At 44.1% G+C, this 25,181-nt stretch overlaps 1 protein-coding gene across 1 annotated transcript in view; it reads left to right on the top strand.

Moving 5' to 3' along the window:
* LOC108705352 (stabilin-1-like) overlaps positions 1-25,181 on the top strand; it is a 145,973-nt gene that overhangs the window by 29,063 nt on the left and 91,729 nt on the right. The window contains exons 7-19 of the mRNA XM_041591026.1: positions 862-957; positions 1,658-1,774; positions 4,784-4,980; positions 5,457-5,587; positions 8,019-8,146; positions 9,450-9,529; positions 10,165-10,284; positions 12,509-12,643; positions 13,048-13,110; positions 15,749-15,862; positions 17,272-17,325; positions 23,471-23,551; positions 24,098-24,256. Of these exons, the coding sequence (XP_041446960.1) occupies positions 862-957; positions 1,658-1,774; positions 4,784-4,980; positions 5,457-5,587; positions 8,019-8,146; positions 9,450-9,529; positions 10,165-10,284; positions 12,509-12,643; positions 13,048-13,110; positions 15,749-15,862; positions 17,272-17,325; positions 23,471-23,551; positions 24,098-24,256 (1,475 nt within the window). The remainder of the gene's footprint in view (positions 1-861; positions 958-1,657; positions 1,775-4,783; positions 4,981-5,456; positions 5,588-8,018; positions 8,147-9,449; positions 9,530-10,164; positions 10,285-12,508; positions 12,644-13,047; positions 13,111-15,748; positions 15,863-17,271; positions 17,326-23,470; positions 23,552-24,097; positions 24,257-25,181) is intronic.

Here is a 25,181-nt window from a genome sequence, read left to right as displayed (position 1 = left end):
CCCAAAATATCTTGAATTACATTTCTGACAACCCCCTATTACCTAATTCCAGTAGTTCCACCCAACAACACATTACCCTTGGCTCCTCGACTTCTAGGGTAAGAGATGCCCCAAGGCTTTCCCAGGAAAAGTTTTAAAGTCAGTCCTTGTAGAAACCAGCTAGTTAGATAGAGAAGTAGGTATGTAGAGAGGTGGGTAGCTAAAGAGGTAGGTCATTAGAGAGGTGGGTCATTAGAGAGGTTGGTCAGACTTTAACCATGAGCAAGTGAGGAGCAGGAATTGGAAGAAGCCATTGGATGAGCAAGAAGCTTTCATGTTGGGGTAAGTAGAGGGGGCACAACTATGATTTCTGGGGATGGTTGTGCCTCTGTGGATTTCTGCTCTTCTTCTTGTATTTAGCTGGGTATATTATTTTATAATTATTGGTTAAAAAATGCCATGTACCCTCCTGGCAGTTCACGCTTATCTGTCCCAGTCCCATAAAGTCCAGTTCAGGGAGGAATATCTGCACTCAAATCTGATCTCTGCTCCGTGGCCTGAGAGTCCCAGGACCCTCAGTCTCTCAGTCTTGTACCTCTATCTGGTCCTGGAAACCCTCTGTGACTTATAATATCATCCTTATATTTTACAGGTGGGGGTACAGTATTCTTTATATAATCCAGCTCTTACATCCCCAACCTGCCTGAGGGACATGCCCGCCATGTTATAAATTATATTTAAATATTTGGGAGATTCAGGTGCTACTTTGACTACTTTGTCGGACAAAACAGATTCATTCTCCATTGTTTCCATTCTTTTCTCTCCAGTTTAAGGCTGAAGTTGAACTACTAATTGTGCATTTTGTGTGTCAATGTGTTGCAGTGTGCGACTGTCAGCACGGGGTGTGTAAAAGTGGCATTTCTGGGGATGGAAGTTGTATCTGTGAGACGGGCTATACGGGGCCCAAATGTGATCAAGGTAAGGGCCAGTCTATATTTATATATTTACTGTATATGGAGGATGTTGCTGTTTATAGAGAATATTATTATTAGTAGTGCAGGTCTGGGGGAATATGAGGCTGATACAGGGATTATTCTGCTGTAGGGCATTTATGGTATGATATATCAGCAAAAATCAGCGTAAGACTGGGCTATCTGGGGACCACCAAGGGCCTCAAGGGTCAACCAACCTAGTGACGGAGGCCCCCATTGTAAAGTCCCCCCCATTCCCTTCCCCACGGCATACAACATTCCCAGGCAGGCAGTTGGGTGTAGAGCCCACTAGGTTTCTCCAGTTACCCCCCACAGCCTAGCCCCACCCTTAAAAACAATTCTGTTATAAAACTGTTATTGAGATTGAGCTGGAGCATTTGGCTGCCAACTTGTAAAGTCTTCTTTATTCACCCCAATTTAAAATTGTGCCCAGTAGGGCCCATCCACAAGCACTGGCATCCCTGAGATTTAAGGGTTCCCTGTGTCCTAATAACCTGTGGGGCCAACACTGCCCCCTACTAAGTGTCTACCCTATGCAGCCAATAAGGAAAGGGCCCCCATGTCCCATCTCCAACTCACCCCTCATACATACAGCCCAGTTGAATATTAGGGAATATTAGTCTGCAGCAGGTTGGATAGAATTTCATTCCATTCCAGATATTTTATATGATCTGTTGTTCTTCCAGAATCTTCATCCTGCAAATCATTGGCTTGTGGTCCCAATTCCCGCTGTTTGATGACCAGTGGGAGATTAGCCTGCGCTTGTATGCCGGGATATAGTAGAACCAAGGGTCTCTGCCAACGTGAGTCCCATTCTTTTACTCTAAAACAGTTTGTGTTGAAAAAGTCCATCAGGTTCAAGTGAAAACTGCCTACCTGCCTTCTGATGAAGAGGAGGCAAAACCCCCATCTAAAGCCTCTCCAATTTGCCCCGTGGGGGATTCTTTCCTGACTCCAAGATACAATTGGACCAGTGTCAGGATCAGCTTTGTACTAAGACTTTATATCTGTAACCCTCTCCGACCCTTCCTTGTACCTATGAGATGTATCTCTATGTATCTGCTTTAAAACTTCACACTTTAAAGGACAAGCAAAACTGAATTTGGGAGGTAGGAGCCAATAGGGTAGGTACCCACAGTGAAGGCAGTTACAGGTCTATTCCCCAGGCTGGGGTTCATATTATGATACAAATGCACTAACCACTAATGTTTCCCAGTAGTCCCAAGTGCAGACTTACAACCCAATCCTTGTGCTGCGCTGCATGTGTGACAGGTAAGTAAGTTGGCGGCATGGCGCCCTGATAACATTTAGTGACACGGTTTTCTTCCACAAGCTACACCACCTCAAGGAAAAAATAGCAACTGAATGAATTGGGGGAGCTCTACTTATTGTCCCCCCCTTCTGAGAATTTGATTGTCCTCAAATGATGCCCTTATGTCTGATAGAATATTCTACCAGCGGCACACACTATTGCAGACCCCCACTAAATCCAAATAGATCCCAGATAGGCCCCCCTGTGCCCAACTAAATGTGTTGATTGACTCAATGTGCCCCTCATAAAGCTGATTGCTGCATATAAAGCCCATCTCAGGGACACAAAGCCTGAATAAGGGGGCAACACTAAGTACAAATACTCCATGTGTTACTTTAATGTGTAATTTTTTCCCAGCATCATTCATTAATGTTTTAGGGGTGCCATGTAGGTGTGTGTCCTTAATTACTGTGCCATTGCTCAGGTGCCCACTGGACCCTGGACTCACTGCCTGCAACTAACCTCCTTGGTGGAGCTCAGTACTGCTATACTACATAGAACTTACTGTAGGATACATTTACTGACACAACTTGCACAGGTCCAGTTGCCAGTAGCAACCAGTTATATATTTACTTTCAATTTCTTGTAGTATTAAGTGCCCCTCGTTGCTCTGCCATTCTCTCTTCTGCCACTTATTTCTCTGCCCCTCATTCTTATGTCCCTCGCTCCTTTGCCTCTCTCTCCTCTGCCACTTACTTATCTGCCCCTCACTCTTCTGCCCCTCGCTCCTCTGACCTTACTCCTCGCTCCTTTGCCCCTCGCTCCTCTGCCCCTCACTCCTCTGCCTCACCTTCCTCTGTCCCTCATTCCTTTGTCCCTCGCTCCTCTGCGCCTCTACCCCATGTTCCTCAGTCCCTCGCTCCTCTGCCCCATGTTTCTCTGCCCCTCACTCCTCTGCCCCTCACTCCTCTGCCCCTCACCCCTCTGCCCCTCGCCCCTCTGCCTCACCTTCCTCTGTCCCTTGTTCCTCTGTCCCTCGCTCCTCTGCCCCTCATGCTTCTGCCACTCGTTCCTCTGTCCTTCGTTTCTCTGTCTCTCGTTTCTCTGCTCCTTGCTCCTTGCTTCTCTGCCCCTCGCTCCTCTGCCCCTTACTCCTCATTCCTTTGCCCCTTGCTCCTCTGCCCCTCATTCCTCTGTCCCTCGCCGCCTGTAGCCCTTGTTCCTCTGTCCCTCACTTTTCTGCCCCTCATTCCTCTGTCCTTTGTTTCTCTGTCCCTCACTCCTCTGCCCCTCGCCCCTCTGCCCCTCGCTCGTCTGCCCCTCGCCCCTCTGCCCCTCGCTCGTCTGCCCCACGTTCCTCTGCCCCTCGCTCCTCTGCCCCTCATGCTTCTGCCGCTCATTCCTCTGTCCTCGTTCCTTTGCCCCTCGCCCCTCTGCCCCTTACTCCTCGTTCCTTTGCCCCTCACTCCTCTGCCCCTTACATCTCTGCCCATGTTCCTCTGCCCCTTGCTCCTCTGTCCCTCACCCCTCTGCACCTCTGCCCCTCACTCCTCTGCCCCTCACCTCTCTGCCCCATGTTCCTCTGCCCCTGGCTTCTCTGTCCCTCACCCCTCTGCCCCTTGCTCCTCTGCCCCACTTTCCTATGCCCCTCACTCCTCTGCTCCTCACGCTTCTGCCCCTCCTTCCTCTGTCCTTCCTTTCTCTGTCTCACATTTCTCTGTCCCTCACTCCTCACTTCTCTGCCCCTTACTCCTCGTTCCTTTGCCCCTCACCCTTCTGCCCCTTACTCCTTGTTCCTTTGTCTCTTGCTCCTCTGCTCCTCACGCTTCTGCCCCTTGTTCTTCTGTGCTTTGTTTCTCGGTCTCTTGTTTTTCTGTCCTTCACTCCTCGCTTCTCTGCCCCTTACTCCCTGTTCCTTTGCTCCTCATCCTCTGTCCCCTTACTCCTCGTTCCTTTGCCCCTCACTCCTCTGCCCCTTGTTCCTCTGACCTTCATTTCTCTGTCCCTCACTCCTTACCCCTCACTCCTATGCCCCTTGTTCTTCAGCCCCTCATTCCTATGTCTCTCGTTTCTCTGTCCCTCGCTCCTCTGTCCCTCACTCCTCTGCCCCTTGTTCCTCTGTCTCTAATTTCTCTGTCTTTCGTTCCTCTGCCTCTAGTTCCTCTGCCCCTCGTTCCTCTGCCCCTCATTCCTTGTCCCTCGCTGTTTGTATGAAGCAAGTGTTCCATTTGAGGGTACAGTATTGTAGACGTGACATGTCAGTGGTGCAAGAGAAGCTTTGCATGTGATGGGTAAGACTTAGGGATTGAGCAAATAACATTTTTTAAGCTGAGTATCTAACCAAACTAGTTGTAAAAGAACAGTAGGATTTAGGTGAATCCTGGATTGTGTGTACCCCCTTGTGGAGCCCCATCTCCTGGTTTATCAAATGAGAGCTCATTCCAAGTGTGTGGGAATTGCACAAATAGTGGATAAGATCAGTTTCTATTCAACACTGAGTGGGAACCTACGGCAATGGGGCCCTTTTGTTACCCCACTAACCCCCCTTTTCCTCCCTCAGCCCAGAATCCCTGCAAGCCATCGCCCTGCTCTATATTTGCCACCTGCACCAATGGGGGACCCCGCAAATTTACATGCACTTGTAAAGAGGGTTATTTTGGGGACGGCAAGATCTGTTCTCCTGTGAATCCTTGTTCCTTGAATTATGGGGGCTGCCCAGAAAACTCTACCAAATGTGTCTATCGGACCCCCGGAAAGGTATGTCTGCAACCATGGTAATCTGGGTGGGAGGTACACATAAAAAGCCGAGACCTGAGACTGAGGAGAAGTGCCAGGCACAACCCCTACTAATAATATCCCCCAATGAGAAGCAGTGTTGGACCGGGATCCTACAATGATCTCCCCTTCTCTCCCTTCTGCTCCTCCCCTCTGACACTTGCCCCACTGGCCGTCAGTCCAGCCCTGATGAGAAGGGACGGGATTCTCATGTCGTATGATAGTAACGGGGATTATTTACACACAAATGGAAATCAGGCACAATTCATCCTTGCACTTTTTATACCCTGCCCTGCACACTAAATGCATTGCTGCAAGTCTTGAGTTGTGCGAGGTGCAAAGAGTCCCTGCCACACAAGGAGTGTGAATAAGAACTGATGGGCATTGGGCACAATTGTATATTCACTAGTGTCCCAGTAGATGAACCCCCATTGTGTCCATCACTTGTTTCCTTGCAGTCCTATTGCAGCTGTAAGCCCGGAATGATCCAGAAAAAGGCTTCTACGGAATGTTATGCGCCCAGTGCCTGCGGCCTTCAGTCGTGTGACAGCAGCGCCCAATGCCAACCCACGCCAGCCGGAAAGTCACTGTGAGTTATTGTACAACCCGGGGGTTTGGATCAACGGTGCAGCCGCACACACAATTACATCACAAATTTGTATTTGGAATTTCACTGAACATGTAGAGCAACTGTCAGTACTATCTGCCATGTCTTTCCCACTTTAGTGCCAGTCCCACAACTGCACCACAACAGGACTGGCGCCACAATGTTTTATAGCTGACTGGATTCTATTGCTTTCCCAATCAGCACGTGTAACTGGGATTTGCACCCCTGGAACTATATCACCGTTACCCCCAATGTTTCTATATATCTGTAACCTTGTTATGAGCTAAGGGGGCCCAGTCTGAAGGCCAGTTAGGGGCAGATTTGGGGTGAGTGCTTATTTGTACCCTGGGTACCCCTGGAACTAAAGCAGGGTGACTGTTACCCCATTGTTTCTATATATCTGTAACCTTGTTATGAGCTAAGGGGGCCCAGTCTGAAGGTCAGTTAGGGGGAGATTTGGGGTGAGTGCTTATTTGTACCCTGCCTACCCCTGGAACTATAGCAGGGTGACACCCCAATGTTTCTATATATCTGTAACCTTGTTATGAGCTAAGGGGGCCCAGTCTGAAGGCCAGTTTGGGGGAGATTTGGGGTGAGTGTTTATTTGTACCCTGGGTACCCTGGAACTAAAGCAGGTGACTGTTACCCCATTGTTTCTATATATCTGTAACCTTGTTATGAGCTAAGGGGGCCCAGTCTGAAGGTCAATTAGGGGGAGATTTGGGGTGAGTGATTATTTGTACCCTGGGTACCCCTGGAACTATAGCAGGGTGACACCCCAATGTTTCTATATATCTGTAACCTTGTTATGAGCTAAGGGGGCCCAGTCTGAAGGCCAGTTAGGGGGAGATTTGAGGTGAGTGCTTATTTGTACCCTGGGTACCCCTGGAACTATAGCAGGGTGACTGTTACCTCAATGTTTCTATATATCTGTAACCTTGTTATGAGCTAAGGGGGCCCAGTCTGAAGGCCAGTTTGGGGGAGATTTGGGGTGAGTGTTTATTTGTACCCTGGGTACCCCTGGAACTAAAGCAGGGTGACTGTTACCCCATTGTTTCTATATATCTGTAACCTTGTTATGAGCTAAGGGGGCCCAGTCTGAAGGTCAGTTAGGGGGAGATTTGGGGTGAGTGCTTATTTGTACCCTGCCTACCCCTGGAACTATAGCAGGGTGACTGTTACCCCAATGTTTCTATATATCTGTAACCTTGTTATGAGCTAAGGGGGCCCAGTCTGAAGGTCAATTAGGGGGAGATTTGGGGTGAGTGATTATTTGTACCCTGGGTACCCCTGGAACTATAGCAGGGTGACACCCCAATGTTTCTATATATCTGTAACCTTGTTATGAGCTAAGGGGGCCCAGTCTGAAGGCCAGTTAGGGGGGGATTTGGGGTGAGTGTTTATTTGTACCCTGGGTACCCTGGAACTATAGCAGGGTGACTGTTACCCAATGTTTCTATATATCTGTAACCTTGTTATGAGCTAAGGGGGCCCAGTCTGAAGGTCAGTTAGGGGGAGATTTGGGGTGAGTGATTATTTGTACCCTGGGTACCCCTGGAACTATAGCAGGGTGACTGTTACCCCAATGTTTCTATATATCTGTAACCTTGTTATGAGCTAAGGGGGCCCAGTCTGAAGGTCAGTTAGGGGGAGATTTGGGGTGAGTGATTATTTGTACCCTGGGTACCCCTGGAACTATAGCAGGGTGACACCCCAATGTTTCTATATATCTGTAACCTTGTTATGAGCTAAGGGGGCCCAGTCTGAAGGTCAGTTAGGGGGAGATTTGGGGTGAGTGCTTATTTGTACCCTGGGTACCCCTGGAACTATAGCAGGGTGACACCCCAATGTTTCTATATATCTGTAACCTTGTTATGAGCTAAGGGGGCCCAGTCTGAAGGTCAGTTAGGGGGAGATTTGGGGTGAGTGATTATTTGTACCCTGGGTACCCTGGAACTATAGCAGGGTGACACCCCAATGTTTCTATATATCTGTAACCTTGTTATGAGCTAAGGGGGCCCAGTCTGAAGGTCAGTTAGGGGGAGATTTGGGGTGAGTGATTATTTGTACCCTGGGTACCCCTGGAACTATAGCAGGGTGACACCCCAATGTTTCTATATATCTGTAACCTTGTTATGAGCTAAGGGGGCCCAGTCTGAAGGCCAGTTAGGGGGAGATTTGGGGTGAGTGCTGCTCTTGGTACCCCTCTTAGATAGGGGAGATTCACCCTTCACTGATCCTGCCAGCTTTGGTTGCCCATGAGTGTTGGAGCTGTGTGTAATGTGTAACAGATTGTGTGTATATAAGTGTTATATACTATATATGTTTGTATGTGTGTAAGTTTGTGTTGTTATTGGCAGTTACAGACAATTGGGGGAGTTTTCGTTCTATAACCCTGCGCTTTGTCCCATAGGTGCGTGTGTGAGGACTGGGAGATCGGGGATGGGAGAAGGTGCTATGGGACAATATTAAATCAGATTGTGATGCTCAATAAAAACATTCCGCAAGTACGGAAACTGACCGGAGCCCTGAGGATATTAGGTAAGAAACTGCCAGTGTGTGTGTCAGTCTCTGATATAATATTCCCATGTGTGTAACTACATATTGACTTTTCTTCACTATATCACATCTCATTACTATTGACCTAGCTATGGGGGCCCTGTATCCCCCCACAAAAGTGTTTCCTCACCCTCCTCCCCCGGCCAGAATCATGGGTGACCCACAGCGAAAAAGGAAATCGCACCATTGGTGACCAGTGATTTTATGTTCACTTGGGTCACCCACCGGCTCCCTGTAGATGAAGCACTACCAGGCCACAACCCCCTAATATATATGGTTCTGTGACCATATGAAGGCGCAAGGCTGCAGGCTGAGTTATACAGGGAACTCTGAGTATCACTCATGTGTTATAAGGGATAATGTACCCCCTACTGTAAATGATAAGGATATTAGAAGTCACTGAGGGGTTGTTCTGTGACCATATAAAGGCACAAGGCTGCAGGCTGAGTTATACAGGGAACTCTGAGTATCACTCATGTATTATAAGGGATAATGTACCCCCTACTGTAAATGATAAGGATATTAGAAGTCACTGAGGGGTTGTTCTGTGACCATATAAAGGCACAAGGCTGCAGGCTGAGTTATACAGGGAACTCTGAGTATCACTCATGTATTATAAGGGATAATGTACCCCCTACTGTAAATGATAAGGATATTAGAAGTCACTGAGGGGTTGTTCTGTGACCATATAAAGGCACAAGGCTGCAGGCTGAGTTATACATGGAACTCTGAGTATCACTCATGTATTATAAGGGATAATGTACCCCCTACTGTAAATGATAAGGATATTAGAAGTCACTGAGGGGTCTGTGACCATATAAAGGCGCAAGGCTGCAGGCTGAGTTATACATGGAACTCTGAGTATCACTCATGTATTATAAGGGATAATGTACCCCCTACTGTAAATGATAAGGATATTAGAAGTCACTGAGGGGTCTGTGACCATATAAAGGCGCAAGGCTGCAGGCTGAGTTATACATGGAACTCTGAGTATCACTCATGTATTATAAGGGATAATGTACCCCCTACTGTAAATGATAAGGATATTAGAAGTCACTGAGGGGTTGTTCTGTGACCATATAAAGGCACAAGGCTGCAGGCTGAGTTATACAGGGAACTCTGAGTATCACTCATGTATTATAAGGGATAATGTACCCCCTACTGTAAATGATAAGGATATTAGAAGTCACTGAGATAATGTAGTGTAAATAATAAAAGATAATGAAAGAAGGCAACAAGCGTTTGATATTGTGCAATGGTGTTTTGTTATTTTATTATGAAACAGAAGAGGGCTGTGCCCTGACTTTGAGAAAATTCGGACCCTTCACTGTGTTTGTCCCTTACACCAAGCTGCGCAATGTAAATGTGAGTATTTTCCGGTAGTGCTTCATTTTTGTGAAATATTATCTCCGCTGGAGGGAAACAGGAGTTTTGAATCCCGGACCTTTTTTATTATAAAACCATAGATTTCTTTACCCCGGTCTTGTGGATGAACACAGAGTGCCATTAGCTGTTCCAGGGACCTTTCTCCTTTTCAATTTCTGGGCTTCCCATTCTCTGATATGTCCAAATACAGTGTACAAGCTTCAACTGGTTTACTATAGCCCTTAGGTTCTCACACCGAGCGCCTACTCCCCCTAATCCCAGCAAAGTGCAGCCCCCTCTTCCTTCAGACTGGCTCAGCCATGTGTACGGCCATCACATCAGGCCAAATGGGTTTAGTTCTTACAGTGGAATTTCCTTACAGGATAGTTTGGATTTAACTTGTAACTGGGTTTTATATGAAATCAAACAAAGTATGTTGGATCCAGTTAGAGTGTGAGGACTTGGTGTCTATGTTTCACCCCACAATTGTATTTGTCAGAATACAGGCACCTCTATAGCTACATCATTGTCCTCAAATAAGGAAACTTTCGATACATTGCCCTGTTATACAGAAGTGTATCAGCACAGGGAATGGGTGTTTGCATTGAAGTAATGAGCTTTGATTGGTTCTGCAGGAAACCTGGGCCAGACAACTGTGCAAACTCCATATTGTTCCAGGTCAGCACTTGGCCTCTGACCTAAAGCAGCGGAAACTCTGGACCCTTAGTGGTGAATTCTTGGTGTTTAACCAGAAGGTATGTGTTACTTTTATTGTTCAGCTAAAGGGAGCACCTGCCTTACATGCTACTGGTCAAATGGCCAGACAAAATGTGTCACCCTACATCCACAAACATTATATTCTGATTATCATGGTATTCCAGCATTCAGTCTACAGTGTGGGTCACAGAGAAAATTAGAAATATTATTGGAACAAATGGATCCATTAATTCCACTGATTCTTTTCTAGCTCCATTCCAAATAATGTCGAGCCTCTTTGACCCCCAACCTACAGTTCCCTTTACATTGAGGCAAAGGAAAAAGACAGACACAACAATAATGAGAATAGACATAACTAATAAAAGATGTGGAACAGTCCTTTCTGTAACTTCTTGCTGGAGTGGAAGGACTTGAGAAGATGAAGCCAATAACTCACTAACCCTCTGATAGAAGCTGCAAGGAATTAGATGGAGAAAGCCCACCTTCTTTTTCAGTAGCTTACCATTCAGATAGTGAACCTAGAACTGATGTGCGTCCCACTAACTACATGAGGGAAAGGAAAACAAAGACAATGGTGAGTGATGTTCCATTTGGAAGTCCATGGGAACATTTGAGAAGCAGAAAAATTTGTGAAACAAATTGAAGTCACCAGGGAGTGTCTGGTAAAAAAAAGTCAACAGGCGATGTCTGGTGAAAAACAATGCCCTAACTATGGCTCCTGGGTATCCTAAACATTTACTAAATGATGCCAAGCCAGGCAGTGATGGCCCCAGGCTGCCAAAAATGGGGACAATTTGCTCACAGGCATCAAAGGCAGCATCCCCAATAAACTCAAGGACGAAAGGTGAACTCCAGTGGTGAAGTATCTCAAAATGGGACCACCTCAGTGGCAAGTAAGAACAGAGACAATGGGGAAGTCATTTTGAGGGTGTGATATTGGCTTGAATTAGAATTGCTTCAGTTTGTGAAGTTGCTCAGTAATCTGAATACTGCCATGTGATAACTAGTTCCTCCTGTGACCATCTATGAATAGTCTTCCCTGGAAAGCACTCACAGGAAACATCTGATACAATAGTTTACTTGGTTTTTAAATAAGGGAACAATCTGCATAAAGTAAGCCACAGGGCCAATGTCTCACTATCTTAACAGATACTCAGCCATGGTGTAACCCAATGGATGTCACAGTAGGGACCTCCAACATGTCCAATGTCCCACTAACTTAACACATACTCAGCCATGGTGTAACCCAATGGATGTCACAGTAGGGACTTACAACATGTCCATTGTCCGACTAACTTAACAGATACTCAGTCATGGTGTAACCCAATGGATGTCATAGTAGGGACTTACAACATGTCCAATGTCCCACTAACTTAACAGATACTCAGCCATGGTGTAACCCAATGGATGTCATAGTAGGGACTTACAACATGTCCAATGTCCCACTAACTTAACAGATACTCAGCCATGGTGTAACCCAATGGATGTCATAGTAGGGACTTACAACATGTCCAATGTCCCACTAACTTAACAGATACTCAGCCATGGTGTAACCCAATGGATGTCACAGTAGGGACCTCCAACATGTCCAATGTCCCACTAACTTAACACATACTCAGCCATGGTGTAACCCAATGGATGTCACAGTAGGGACTTACAACATGTCCATTGTCCGACTAACTTAACAGATACTCAGTCATGGTGTAACCCAATGGATGTCATAGTAGGGACTTACAACATGTCCAATGTCCCACTAACTTAACAGATACTCAGCCATGGTGTAACCCAATGGATGTCACAGTAGGGACCCCCAACATTTCCAATGTCCCACTAACTTAACACATACTCAGCCATGGTGTAACCCAATGGATGTCACAGTAGGGACCTCTGAAAAACTTAGTGACAGGTAGGCACCAATCCGAACTATAATGTGGAATCCAGGAACCAAAATTGTATTTTACAAAATGCAAATCTTATTTCACATTCCCACAGTAGGAACCTACAACATACCCCAATGCACCAACAGCTAAACAGTCAGTTCCCTACATTTAAGGGGAATTCCATCCAAAAAGGTTTATTGGTTTGAGGAAGGAAATCTATTTGTGAGCAATATACATTCATTAAAACATTTTAGTAGTTTAATAGGAATGTATAATATCATGTCAGTCAGTCTGTCTCTGCACTGCTGAAAACATGGAGTTGTTGCTTCAGATTCCATGAATTCCAGTCCCTTACAACAATCGTATCACTTACTCTCTAAAGGAATTCAGTTTGGGATCAAGGCCCGACATTAAATACAGGATCCAAACGACTGACCTTCCGGCATCCAATGGGATCATCCATATTATCAATAACCTCATAGAAAATGGGAGAACTGAAGCTTCAGAAACTCGTCAGGTACAGAACTGGTTTCCCTTCTATATTATTGATAATTAGCTACTTGTAAATGATACCTTCAAACATTCTGTCTGGTATCTGTATATAAGGGATTACTGAGAGAGCTCTAAAGCCAGACAAAATGCCATTAGCTGCTACTTATCAGATCTCCAGCTGCTTATTAGCGATTTCAATGTATTTGACTTAATGAGGCTGAGCTGAGAGGGGGAAATCTCACTGCGCCCAGAACTGAAAATCACATCTACACCCAAAGCTCCATCTGTAGTTGTGGCATTAGATGTGTCTAGTTCCTGCTATCAAACTGTAGTGTACCAATGTGTGTTGGGTGTATTCGGGGGACTTTTGTTGAAGGTGTGGGTGAAGGGGTCTCTGGACTAACTAGAGGGTGTTTGTTTGACCCCCAGAAAACCATTGGAGATATTCTTGCTAATAATGAAGAATTCAGCAGATTCGAGACATTACTGGAGGTGAGTTGGGGACATGGAATTAAGGATTGAGGTGAGATGGGGAAATGGGATTAGAGATGGAAGTTAGATGGGGACATAGGATTAGAGATGGAAGTTAGATGGGGACATAGGATTAGAGATGGAGGTGAGATGGGGACATGGGATTAGAGATGGAGGTGAGATGGGGACATGAGATTAGAGATGGAAGTGAGATGGGGACATGAGATTAGAGATGGAGGTGAGATGGGGACATGAGATTAGAGATGGAAGTGAGATGGGGACATGAGATTAGAGATGGAAGTGAGATGGGGACATGAGATTAGAGATGGAGGTGAGATGGGGACATGAGATTAGAGATGGAAGTGAGATGGGGACATGAGATTAGAGATGGAAGTGAGATGGGGACATGGGATTAGAGATGGAGGTGAGATGGGGACATGGGATTAGAGATGGAGGTGAGATGGGGACATGAGATTAGAGATGGAGGTGAGATGGGGACATGGGATTAGAGATGGAGGTGAGATGGGGACATGGGATTAGAGATGGAGGTGAGATGGGGACATGAGATTAGAGATGGAGGTGAGATGGGGACATGAGATTAGAGATGGAAGTGAGATGGGGACATGAGATTAGAGATGGAAGTGAGATGGGGACATCGGATTAGAGATGGAAGTGAGATGGGGACATGAGATTAGAGATGGAAGTGAGATGGGGACATCGGATTAGAGATGGAAGTGAGATGGGGACATGAGATTAGAGATGGAAGTGAGATGGGGACATCGGATTAGAGATGGAAGTGAGATGGGGACGTGGGATTAGAGATGGAGATGAGATTGGGACATGGGATTAGAGATGGAGGCGAGATGGGGACATGGAATTAGAGATGGAAGTCAGATGGGGATATGATATTCCCCATGGGATACTTGCATGCGCATAATAAAAAGATGCCCTGAACTGCTCATCATGCATGTGACGTCGCATGTGCGTTATGCGCATGCAAGTGACACAAGATGGCTGCTCACACTGTGTATTCCCTCCCGGTGCAGGTAGCCTAGAACTGGCAGGGGGTATTTTTTTAACAAATAAATCTCTAGCCCTCACCTTTGGTTGGGGATAACATTTTTACCCAACAGGTGCCCTTTAATACTCCGGAAATTTTAGTTTCTTCCTTAAAAATGTACAACTACTGGATTAAAACAACATTTTAGATGAATACATTTAGCAGCAGATTTATCAAATCATTCAAAACCAGTGGAATTTTCAGAGGTATATTCATTCAATGGTAAACTCAAACTTTTACTCACTGATAAATACTCCTCCTCGTGAGTTTTTGGCACGATCCACGCTTTTTAAGAAAAGGCAACTGCCGTGTAAATATGCTGAGTGGTTTCAAGCTTAGGCAATGGCACATTACGCTACCATATTTATACGGAGGTCAGTTTTTCTAAAAAACCACATTGTGGACTGCACCAAAAACACAGCAAAAACTGCATGTGTGTCCATGCACTAACTGCTGCACTGCAAGTTGGAGTGATATCATCCCCCCCAGCAGCCCATCAGCTCCCTAACACAAGATAACAGCTGCCTGGTAGATCTAAGAACAACACTCAATAGTAAAATCCAGGTCCCACTGAGACACATTCAGTTACATTGAGTAGAAGAAACAACAGGCTGCCAGAAAGCAGTTCCATCCTAAAGTGCAGGCTCTTTCTGAAATCACATGACCAGGCAAAATGAGCTGAGATGCACCTACACACCAATATTACAACTAAATACACTTGCTGCTTCAGGAATGACATTTTATATTGTACAGTCAATTATTTGCAGTGTAAACAGTGTCATTTAGAGATAAAAACGACACAAATCATGATAGAATTACTACAACAAACTTAAAGGGGAACCCTGCATCCAGACTTCTTTCATTTCCTACATCTCTAAGGCTGGAACTACACGATGCGACTTCATCAGATCCAACACGATGAGAGGAATATTATATTATAACCCAAATGTTGCCAATAATAAACAGTAACACATGCAAAATAGAAAATAGTTTGTAGAATGTGCCCTCTCATATATTTGGGCATTTATTATTCATCTCTGCAGTTAGATAATAAATACACTCCTTCTAAAAAACATGTCCAATGAAATTCCTGATTTAGTGCTAGTGGGACCCTCTCCTTCACTTGGGGGCACATTTACTTTGCTCGAGTGAAGGAATAGAATAAAAAAAACTTCGAATTTCGAATGTTTTTTTTGGCTACTTCGACCATCGAATTGGCTACGATTCTGAATCGAGCCATTCGAACTAAAAATCATTCGAATATTTGACCATTCGATAGTCGAAGTACTGTCTCTTTAAAAAAAACTTCGACCTCCTACTTCGCCACCTAAAACCTACCGAGGTGCAATGGAAGGTCCCCATAGGCTTTCTAACAATTTTTTGGTCGAAGAAAAATCATTCAATCGATGGATTAAAATCCTTTGAATCGTTCTATATTCGAAGTCGAAGGATTTACATTCGGCAGTTGAATATGGAGGGATAATTTAGCCTCGATATTCGACCATATGTAAATGTGCCCCTTAGTCTTCCTTCACTATAGTCAATAGTCAATCATGTTGAGAAGCAATTTATTTCCCCCTTTTCCCTACGTTCTTTCAGAACTGTGACTTGCCACCAATATTGAATCAACACGGCTCATTTACTGTATTTGTTCCAAGCAACGAAGCAATAGACGCCCTGAGAGACGGGAGGCTCATTTATCTCTTGACTAAGGTGAGACAAGGAAATAATATGGGGGTTTGTTCCGAGCTCTGGGCACCTCTGCCCTCCTGCCCCATATATTCATTTATCTGCCAATTTTCCTCTATGTTTTGCCTCATTCAAAGTGTCATTGGCACCAGGAATTTGTTCCAGTTCATTCCCAACCTGTGGGCCTGACCTTACTGGCTGCACCCAACCTCCCAAAGACTATGAGAGCTTGATAAATCTTCAATCACTCTTTGCAACTGCTTGTTTGAGTTCACCCAGAGCATTCCCTGGAACTATAGCAGGGTGACACCCCAATGTTTCTATATATCTGTAACCTTGTTATGAGCTAAGGGGGCCCAGTCTGAAGGTCAGTTAGGGGGAGATTTGGGGTGAGTGCTTATTTGTATCCTGGGTACCCCTGGAACTATAGCAGGGTGACACCCCAATGTTTCTATATATCTGTAACCTTGTTATGAGCTAAGGGGGCCCAGGCTGAAGGTCAGTTAGGGGGAGATTTGGGGTGAGTGTTTATTTGTACCCTGGGTACCCCTGGAACTATAGCAGGGTGACACCCCAATGTTTCTATATATCTGTAACCTTGTTATGAGCTAAGGGGGCCCAGTCTGAAGGTCAGTTAGGGGGAGATTTGGGGTGAGTGTTTATTTGTACCCTGGGTACCCTGGAACTATAGCAGGGTGACACCCCAATGTTTCTATATATCTGTAACCTTGTTATGAGCTAAGGGGGCCCAGTCTGAAGGTCAGTTAGGGGGAGATTTGGGGTGAGTGCTTATTTGTACCCTGGGTACCCCTGGAACTATAGCAGGGTGACACCCAATGTTTCTATATATCTGTAACCTTGTTATGAGCTAAGGGGCCCAGTCTGAAGGTCAGTTAGGGGGAGATTTGGGGTGAGTGATTATTTGTACCCTGGGTACCCCTGGAACTATAGCAGGGTGACACCCCAATGTTTCTATATATCTGTAACCTTGTTATGAGCTAAGGGGCCCAGTCTGAAGGTCAGGTAGGGCGAGATTTGGGGTGAGTGCTTATTTGTACCCTGGGTACCCCTGGAACTATAGCAGGGTGACACCCCAATGTTTCTATATATCTGTAACCTTGTTATGAGCTAAGGGGCCCAGTCTGAAGGTCAGGTAGGGCGAGATTTGGGGTGAGTGCTTATTTGTACCCTGGGTACCCCTGGAGGGGGTGACTGTTACCCCAATGTTTCTATGTATCTGTTAAATAAAGACTTTATGACAGGTTTGGTGTTTAAAATGCCAGTTATTGCAGAGAACCAATGACTTTGTCTAGCAAATAGACATACTGTATGAATATATATGAATACATGGCAGATGGGCTGAGGATATATAAGAGAATTGTTTGCCACCAGTTAAATCCCCTTTAATAAATTAACCATGTATTTTGTTTCAGGCGAAGCATAAGCTCCTGGAGTTAGTGAAGTACCACATTTCCTCCGTGGCAGCGGTGAGTGAGACTTTTCTTTTTTATTGTAACTTATAAATTTTCTTTTTCTTTCGAAAAAGCAGAGAGGAATGTCATATTTGTACAGTCTTTTCATATGAATCTCAATGGATAACATGAAAGCTTGGTTACAAACATACGTACACTGCTTATTGCCATGACTAATGATATACATGATAGACTGTATGTAGGGCAATTAGTAAATAAACATTCAGAAAAAAAAGAAAACTCAAAAATAGAAAACAAAAAAAGAGAGGAAACACAAGGGGGCCGATTCACCAAGCTCGAGTGAAGGATTCGAAGTTAAAAAACTTCGAATTTCGAAGTTTTTTTTGGGCTACTTCGACCATCGAATGGGCTACTTCGACTACGACTACGACTTCGAATCGAAGGATTCGAAGTAAAAATCGTTCGACTATTCGACCATTCGATAGTCGAAGTACTGTCTCTTTAAAAAAACTTCGACCCCCTAGTTCGCCATCTAAAAGCTACCGAAGTCAATGTTAGCCTATGGGGAAGGTCCCCATAGGCTTGGCTAACTTTTTTTGATCGAAGGATATTCCTTCGATCGTTGGATTTAAATCCTTCGAATCGTTCGATCGAAGGAATTATCCTTCGATCATTCGATCGAACTATCTGCGCTAAATCCTTCGACTTCAATATTCGAAGCCGAAGGATTTTAATTCCTAATCGAATATCGAGGGTTAATTAACCCTCGATATTCGACCCTTAGTGAATCGGCCTCTTGGTGTTGAATAAAACAATTGTTGATGTTTAACCACTAGTGTTTGAAGTTTGGGTTCCATTTAGCCTCAATTGAGATGCGAGTAGCCGAGAGCAGCTGGTTGGTCAATTTTTGTGCGTGCTTTGGAAGTTGTTTATAGGGTTTCCCAAAAGTAGTTAAGACTGCATTTATATAGGGTTTGGAGTGTGATCTGACACAGTAAACTTATAATTTCATCCCAGAATGTTTGTATTTGGGGGCAAAACCAAAATATATGAGGTCAATTTCCCTGGTGCCCACATCATCTCCAACAGTGGGAAAGAGTTCCCGGGAATAATCTGGGAAGTTTAGCTGGTGTATGTTACCAAAACATGAGTATTTTTCCTGTTGCCTGACACAGGTGATCCCACGTTTAGAGTGGTCCCATAAAGCATCCCATTCTTTTGCATCCATTGTCCTCCCTATATAATCATCCCATTTTTGCATGTATTTGTGTTTATACCCTGTTTCTAAGAATGGGTTGATTAGTAGCTTGTAGATGGGGGAAATGAAACCTTTCTGAGGGAGACCATGGACTGCCATGCACTCAAAAGAGGTGAGTGAGTCGTCTCTATTTACCACCAGTATAGGAGCATAGTAATGTCTTAGCTGAAGATATTCATACCATAGTAGAGACCTGGGGCCTTATCATTTAGGGTTTCTCTCAGTGGGAAAGTACCCTTGGCCTGTATGGTCATATCTCTTAGAGTGAAAAAAGGGGTAGCTTTCCAGGGTTGCATATATTGTAAGGGTAGTGCTGGCTGGAACTGAGGGTTGCCCTGATGGGAGGGTAACAAGGATGGATTTTTTAGGCTTGTCTTTTCCCAAAACTGACCAAATCCACGCATTAGGATGATATGGTTGAAAGTGGTATGTGTCAGTGTTTTTCCATTTGATATCAGAAGACCAATGTGACCATGCCAATAACTGATGGATCTGGGCTGCTTCATAGTAATATAAAAGCTGTGGTACACCCATGCCACCAAATTGAATTGGGGCTGTAAGAGTTTTTCTGTTTATTCTATGTCTCTTTTTTACCCATATGAAGGTGTGGAATAGTGTCTGGATTTCCTTTAACACTGCCTGGGGGATAGGAATAGGCAAGGTCTCAAAGAGATAAAGATATTTTGCAAGGATGGACATTTTTAGAAAAGTGATTCTACCCAGCCATGATATTCTGCAGATTTCTAGAGTTTAAGCTTTGTCTCTTGTATCAGGGAGGGTAAATTGCATTTAAAAAGGTCTTCATATTTGGGTGTGATACGCACTCCTAGGTAGGTGATATAATCTTTCTTCCAGTTTTACTTAAAGGTTGCCAGTAGGGCGTCCAGGGCTGGGGTAGGAATATATAAAGGGAGTGCCTCAGTCTTGGTTACATTAATTTTGTATCCAGAAAGAGTGCTATATGTGTCCAAAAGCTTATGCAGGGAAGGAAGAGATACTTGGGGGCTGGTGATTGTTAGAAGTACATTGTCTGCAAAGAGAGTTATTTTATGATGGTTAGGTCCAACCTCTACTCCCTTAATGTCTACATGGTTGTGTATATGGGCAGCTAGCTGTTCTAGGCTAAGTGCATAGAGAAAGGGGCGAAAGAGGGCAACCCTGCCTAGTGCCGTTTGAGATCCTAATGGGGTTATTGGAATGACCTGGCAGTTTTAGATAAGCAGTGGGATTGTTATAGAGGGCTTGTAAGGCTTGAAGGAAAGGGCCATTTAGATTAAGGTGTTAGGGAAGGGTAAATAGGTAGGACCAATCAAGGCGGTCAACCAGCTTCTCTGTATCTAAACTTAATATTAGGGATTGTTTTTCTGTGTATTTAATATATCGAGTAGGTTGATTACTCACCTTGTGTTATCTCCAGCTTTGTGACCCAGAATAAAGCCCACTTGGTCCACACAATTAGCTAAGAGTTTGGAAATAACTTCAGATCCGTATTAAGTATAGCGATGAGCCTGTAGTTAGTGCATATGGTTGGATCTTTGCCATCATTTGGAATTAGTTTGAGAAATGAGGTAAGATCTATGGAGGGGATTGGAGTTCCCTGAAGGTAGCTGTTATATAATTTGGTGAGATAGGGCAGGAGAGTGAGGTGAAATTGCTTGTAGTATTGATAGGTTAGCCCATCTGGGCCTGGGTCCTTGTTATTAGGAAGGGTTTGAAGTGTGCCCAAGATCTCTTCTTGTGTAATTTCTGCATTGAGGGTTTCTAAATCATTTTCCTGGAACCTAGGCATGTTTGCTTGTTGGAAAAATTCTGATAACAAAAAGGCTACTCGAGGAGAGTCTGGCTTCTAATTCTGTCTTACATTAAGTAGTATTTGTGGAACTGAGCTGATATTTGGTCAGGATTGTAGATTAGTGCTCCAGATTCATTCATAGTTTATGTGCTAAAAGGGTGTGTTGCTTATTTCCTTTTTCATAGTAAGTTTGCTTGGTCCATATCCGTGCTTTCTTGATGATGGTTTCTTTTTGAATTCAGAGTTGTTTGTGTGTGTCTATGAAGTGTCTCAGATGGATTGTCGTTGTATAGGGACTCCAAGTTTTTTAACTGAGATAGGAGGTTGTGTTGTAATTGAGTTTACTGCTTTTTCCTGAGGGAGGATAAAGCTATAAAGTGGCCACTCATAGTAGCATTATGGGCTTCCCAGAGAGTTGTTGTGATCGAACTGAACTTTCATTTATGGTATTCTTTCAACATTGCCTCCATTTTGCCAAAGGTTTCTGGGTCATTCAATATAGTTTCGTTGAGCCTCTTGTGTGCTGTTTTGGGTGGGGGTGTTGTGTAGATCAAGTCAGTACAACTGAAGAATGATCTGAACATGTGATTGCTGATATATCAGAGGTGTAGTGGAGTAGGAATTTTGTGCATTGCTGAGTAAAATGTGTATTGTCGACTCTGTGGATGGTCAATGCACCATGAGTCAAATAAGGCTGCATTATTTAATAGTTGTCTGAATCCTCTAGACAGTATATGGGAGTTTTTATCTGGTGTACGTTAGTGAACTAAGAAGTAAACAAAATAGAGCAAAAAATAGAAATCGAAAAAAAAGGATATATAGTAATGTCAGTAACAAACCCAAACACCTGGTCGGTGCGAGTTTTTGGAGATTAATCCATGCTCCCCAGGAGGGGGTTTGGGACAAGAGTCATGGAGAGGTATGTCTAAATGAATCTCCGTAGGAAGTGGTTCAAGTCTATAGCATAATGGGTGTTGGGTATGTAGGGATGTGAAAATCTTAGACACCCTTACCCATTACAGACAGGCACATCCCTAGTTATATGGACACCTCAGTGGGTCCTTATGGGGACCTTGTGCTTATGTCATCCCTGCAGTTCACACAGTGGATGCTAGAGGCACTGTGATATAATATAAAAGGGCTTGAAAGCCATGCGGTAGGGGCCATTGCTGCTGAACCTTTCCTCTGTTAGGCCACAGAGGTTAGGAGTGGTGGAATTCATCCTGAGTTTAGTGAAGTGATAGTTATACCCTTTAATAGATCACTCTAGGAGTGATAGATAGGGTATTTAGTTGAGCAGCTCAAAGCTCCGCCGAGGAGATTAGAGGGATTAAGATCCCGGGTATTACTGACCCCATAGTAGGGCCAAAGTGTTAAACTCAGGGAAGTAAGAGTTTCTGAGTTCCACTTAATGTAATCCTGAAGATTGGGGAAATACCTTCGAACAAGCTGCATTGTTCTCTACATGTACTCCTTACTCCTCAGAGAGTTGTTCTATATTCATACAGTGAGTATATTGTGTTACCTTGATTGATCTCTGTTTTACTCTATGTTTCATGCTCCATGGCGAACTCTGGTTTTGGTTAATAAACTCCGTTTATTGTTTAAGCAAAAAAAAAAACTGGCGCCCAATCTCTTGTGCATTGCACACAATTACAGTTACACTATACCCTGCCTCCACCTCGCTGCGAGGGCTTACCCCTGAGAAAGAGAGCTCATCTGTGGTCCCAGCCCACAAAGGAAAGTAGCTGAAACTGTCTTCACATAAACAGTTTACTATAGCGCTACAGGTATATGAACCGTCAAGGGTAGATTGAATCAGGAGATGTATCAGTACTTTTCCTCAGCCTGGTTTAGGAGAGTCGCTTCTATGGTCCGAAGAAGGTCGGGCTTAAAGGAATTGTTCAGTGTAAAAATAAAAAGTGGGTAAATAAATAGGCTGTGCAAAATAAACAATGAATCTAATATAGTTATTTAGCCAAAAATGTAATGTATAAAGGCTGGAGTGAGTGGATGTGTAACATAATAGCCAGAACACTACTTCCTGCTTTTCAGCTCTCTTGGTTTACACTGACTGGTTACCCTGGATACCAGCCAGTAACCAATCAGAGACTTGAGGGGGGGGGGAGACATGTCTGTTGCTTTTGAATCTGAGCTGAATGCTGAGGATCAATTATAAACTCACTGAACAGTTATGTCCCATGTGACCCCCCTTATAGTCACTGACTAACTCAGAGTTAGAGAGCTGAAAAGCAGGAAGTAGAGTTCTGGCTATTATGTTACACATCCACTCACTCCAGCCTTTAAACATTACATTTTTGCCTAACTAACTATATTAGATACAATTATTATTTGGCACAGACTATTTATTTACCCAGTTTTTACTTTACACTGAACTGTTCATTTAATGCATTGTGCCGGTCGCTGTTGAGATGCCGATCCGTGGACTTGTTGCCATTGAGGGTGAAGTGCAGGTGTCATTGGTGCCTTTCAAGTTGGTGGATGGCTCATGTTGCAGGCCTACGGCAACAAGGAAGTGTTGAGCCTTGTCTGGATCCTGCAGGACATATGTGTGTCCACAATGTTGTGCAAACAATTTAAAGGGATATCCCCAGCAATATGGGATTTCCATTTCCCTAAGGCGTTGAGTAACTTGTTTGAGATCCCTCCATTTACCCAGGGTGATTGGCGAAAGATCTGCAAAGATCTGGACTTTGTGGTGATTTCCGCATTAGAGCGGGCATGAGTGAGGATCAGTTCTTTCTGTCTGAAGTAGTGCGGACAGGTTACTATATCTCTGGGTGGCTTAGTTGGGGGAGGCTTTTGGCCTATTGAGCGATGAGCCCAAGATTCCATTAGTCTGGTGTGGGTTAGGGCAAATCACAGAAAAGAGGCCGTCAAGGTAGTTTGGTATATCTTTCGCCGATATGTCTTCTGGCAATCCCCAGATTCTGAAGTTTTGCCTCCTAGACCTGTTTTCCACTGAACCCTTAGTTTTTCTTTGGTTTTTGGTATTATATCTATGGAAAATTATTTTACCCAATGAAATCATGTACAACACATTGAGGCATTAGAGAATAAGCCCCTTATGGTGGCACCTATAGACACGATTGGACAATCATAACACTTCTATTTTCTATTGCTATCAGATCTCTGCTGACAGGCTTATTACAATGCCGACTATTTTAACCACTGCCAATGAAATCATAAAGCTTAACGTCACAGAAGATGTAAGTACCCAAAAGTCTGTGCAGTTTAACCATTTAACCGTTTATAGAGACACAATGGAACAGATTAGATATAGAATGGAACAGAATAGGGATAGAATTTATCAGAATTGAAATTCAATGGAACAGAGTAGAGATGTAACGGATCAGAATAGAGAAAGCATGAAACGGAATAAATACGCAATGGAACAGAATAAAGAGACAATGGAACAGAATAGCAATGCAATGAACAGAACAGAGATACAATGAGACAAATAAAGATTTAGAAAAAGAGCAGAACAGAGATATAATGGAACAGAATAGAGATTTAATGGAAAAGAATAGAGATTTAATGGAACAGAATAGAGATTTAATGGAACAGAATAGAGATATAATGGAACAGAATAGAGATATAATGGAAGAGAGTAGAGATAGAGTGGAACAAAATAGAGATATAATGGAAGAGAGTAGAGATAGAGTGGAACAAAATAGAGATACAATGGAATAGAAGAGATGTAATGGAAGAGCCCTTGTGTCTTTCTTTCCTTTTCTGCTCGGTACTTTGGACAGGGAAGAATCACTCTTGGGGTGTCCAGTGTCCCAATTGGTCGAACTGATATCGTGGCTTCCAATGGAATCATACATACCCTAGATGGCATATTGATCCCTGACACCATTTTGCCGATTTTGCCTCATCAGTGTATGGAAACGTTTCAGAAAACCATCACAGTGAGTTTTTCTGGAATGAACCCTTTGAATTACAGTCTCAATCCCAAATGTATTGTTTTTTATGTTCTAAAATGTTTGTTTCAGCGTAGTAATGATACCTGTGAGCTGCAGGAATTGAGAGTAATGGCACCCAGGTCCTTGGGGAAACTGTACGGTTCACATGAGACAATGCACCAACAATACTGTACCTTCCACAGGGATTGATGTAAAAACTTTGTGGGTAAAACATTCAAATTGTACATCATTTCTTGCGGTGCTGCAATATTTTGGCCTCTTTGTTTCATGTAGGAGATGAGATTCAATTCTGGCAGCTGTCACCCATAGACATTGCAGCTTCTTCTCTGTGTTTTCCAGAGTTTCAGGTTATCACAACGCATCAGTATAACTACAACTTGTGTCTCTTGTTTACAGTTCCTCACCCCAAACTAAGATACTCCAACCTGCACCCAACCTGGGCTGCCTCACCAATTTATATACCTGTGACATCTTCTGTGATGTCATTGGAGGGGGCGGGGCATGCACACGTATATAAGCAAGCACCAGCCAGTCATTTGTTTGGCATGGAACAGCATGGAGAGGTTGGGGAGCAGACAGGCAGCATATTTGGTGCAGGAGGGGGGTACGACGTAGGCTTCCCATCTTTACCAACCCCCAAACTTGCACCCACTGATAATTGCGCAGCCATTCCCCTGGGCACAAGTGCTCCGAACACTAAGTGCCACTCTTGCCCATGTTACTGCTCCTGCACTTCTGTCTGGGACTTTGTGGAGTTTGGGGCTTTTCTGTCGTTACCCCTTCTTGGCAGACCAACGCCTAAGCTTGCAGAAGCAGAAGTGACACAACACACACTCTATTCTCATTGTATCACTTGCTGTATCTGGGGTTTTATTGGTTTTGTTGTGGGTGCAAAGTGCAAGTGGCGCTT

This window comes from Xenopus laevis, chromosome 4L, assembly GCF_017654675.1.
Source record: "Xenopus laevis strain J_2021 chromosome 4L, Xenopus_laevis_v10.1, whole genome shotgun sequence".
Taxonomy (NCBI): domain Eukaryota; kingdom Metazoa; phylum Chordata; class Amphibia; order Anura; family Pipidae; genus Xenopus; species Xenopus laevis.
The sequence above is the reverse complement of the archived record's forward strand: the minus strand, read 5'-3'. Positions and strand labels throughout refer to the sequence as shown.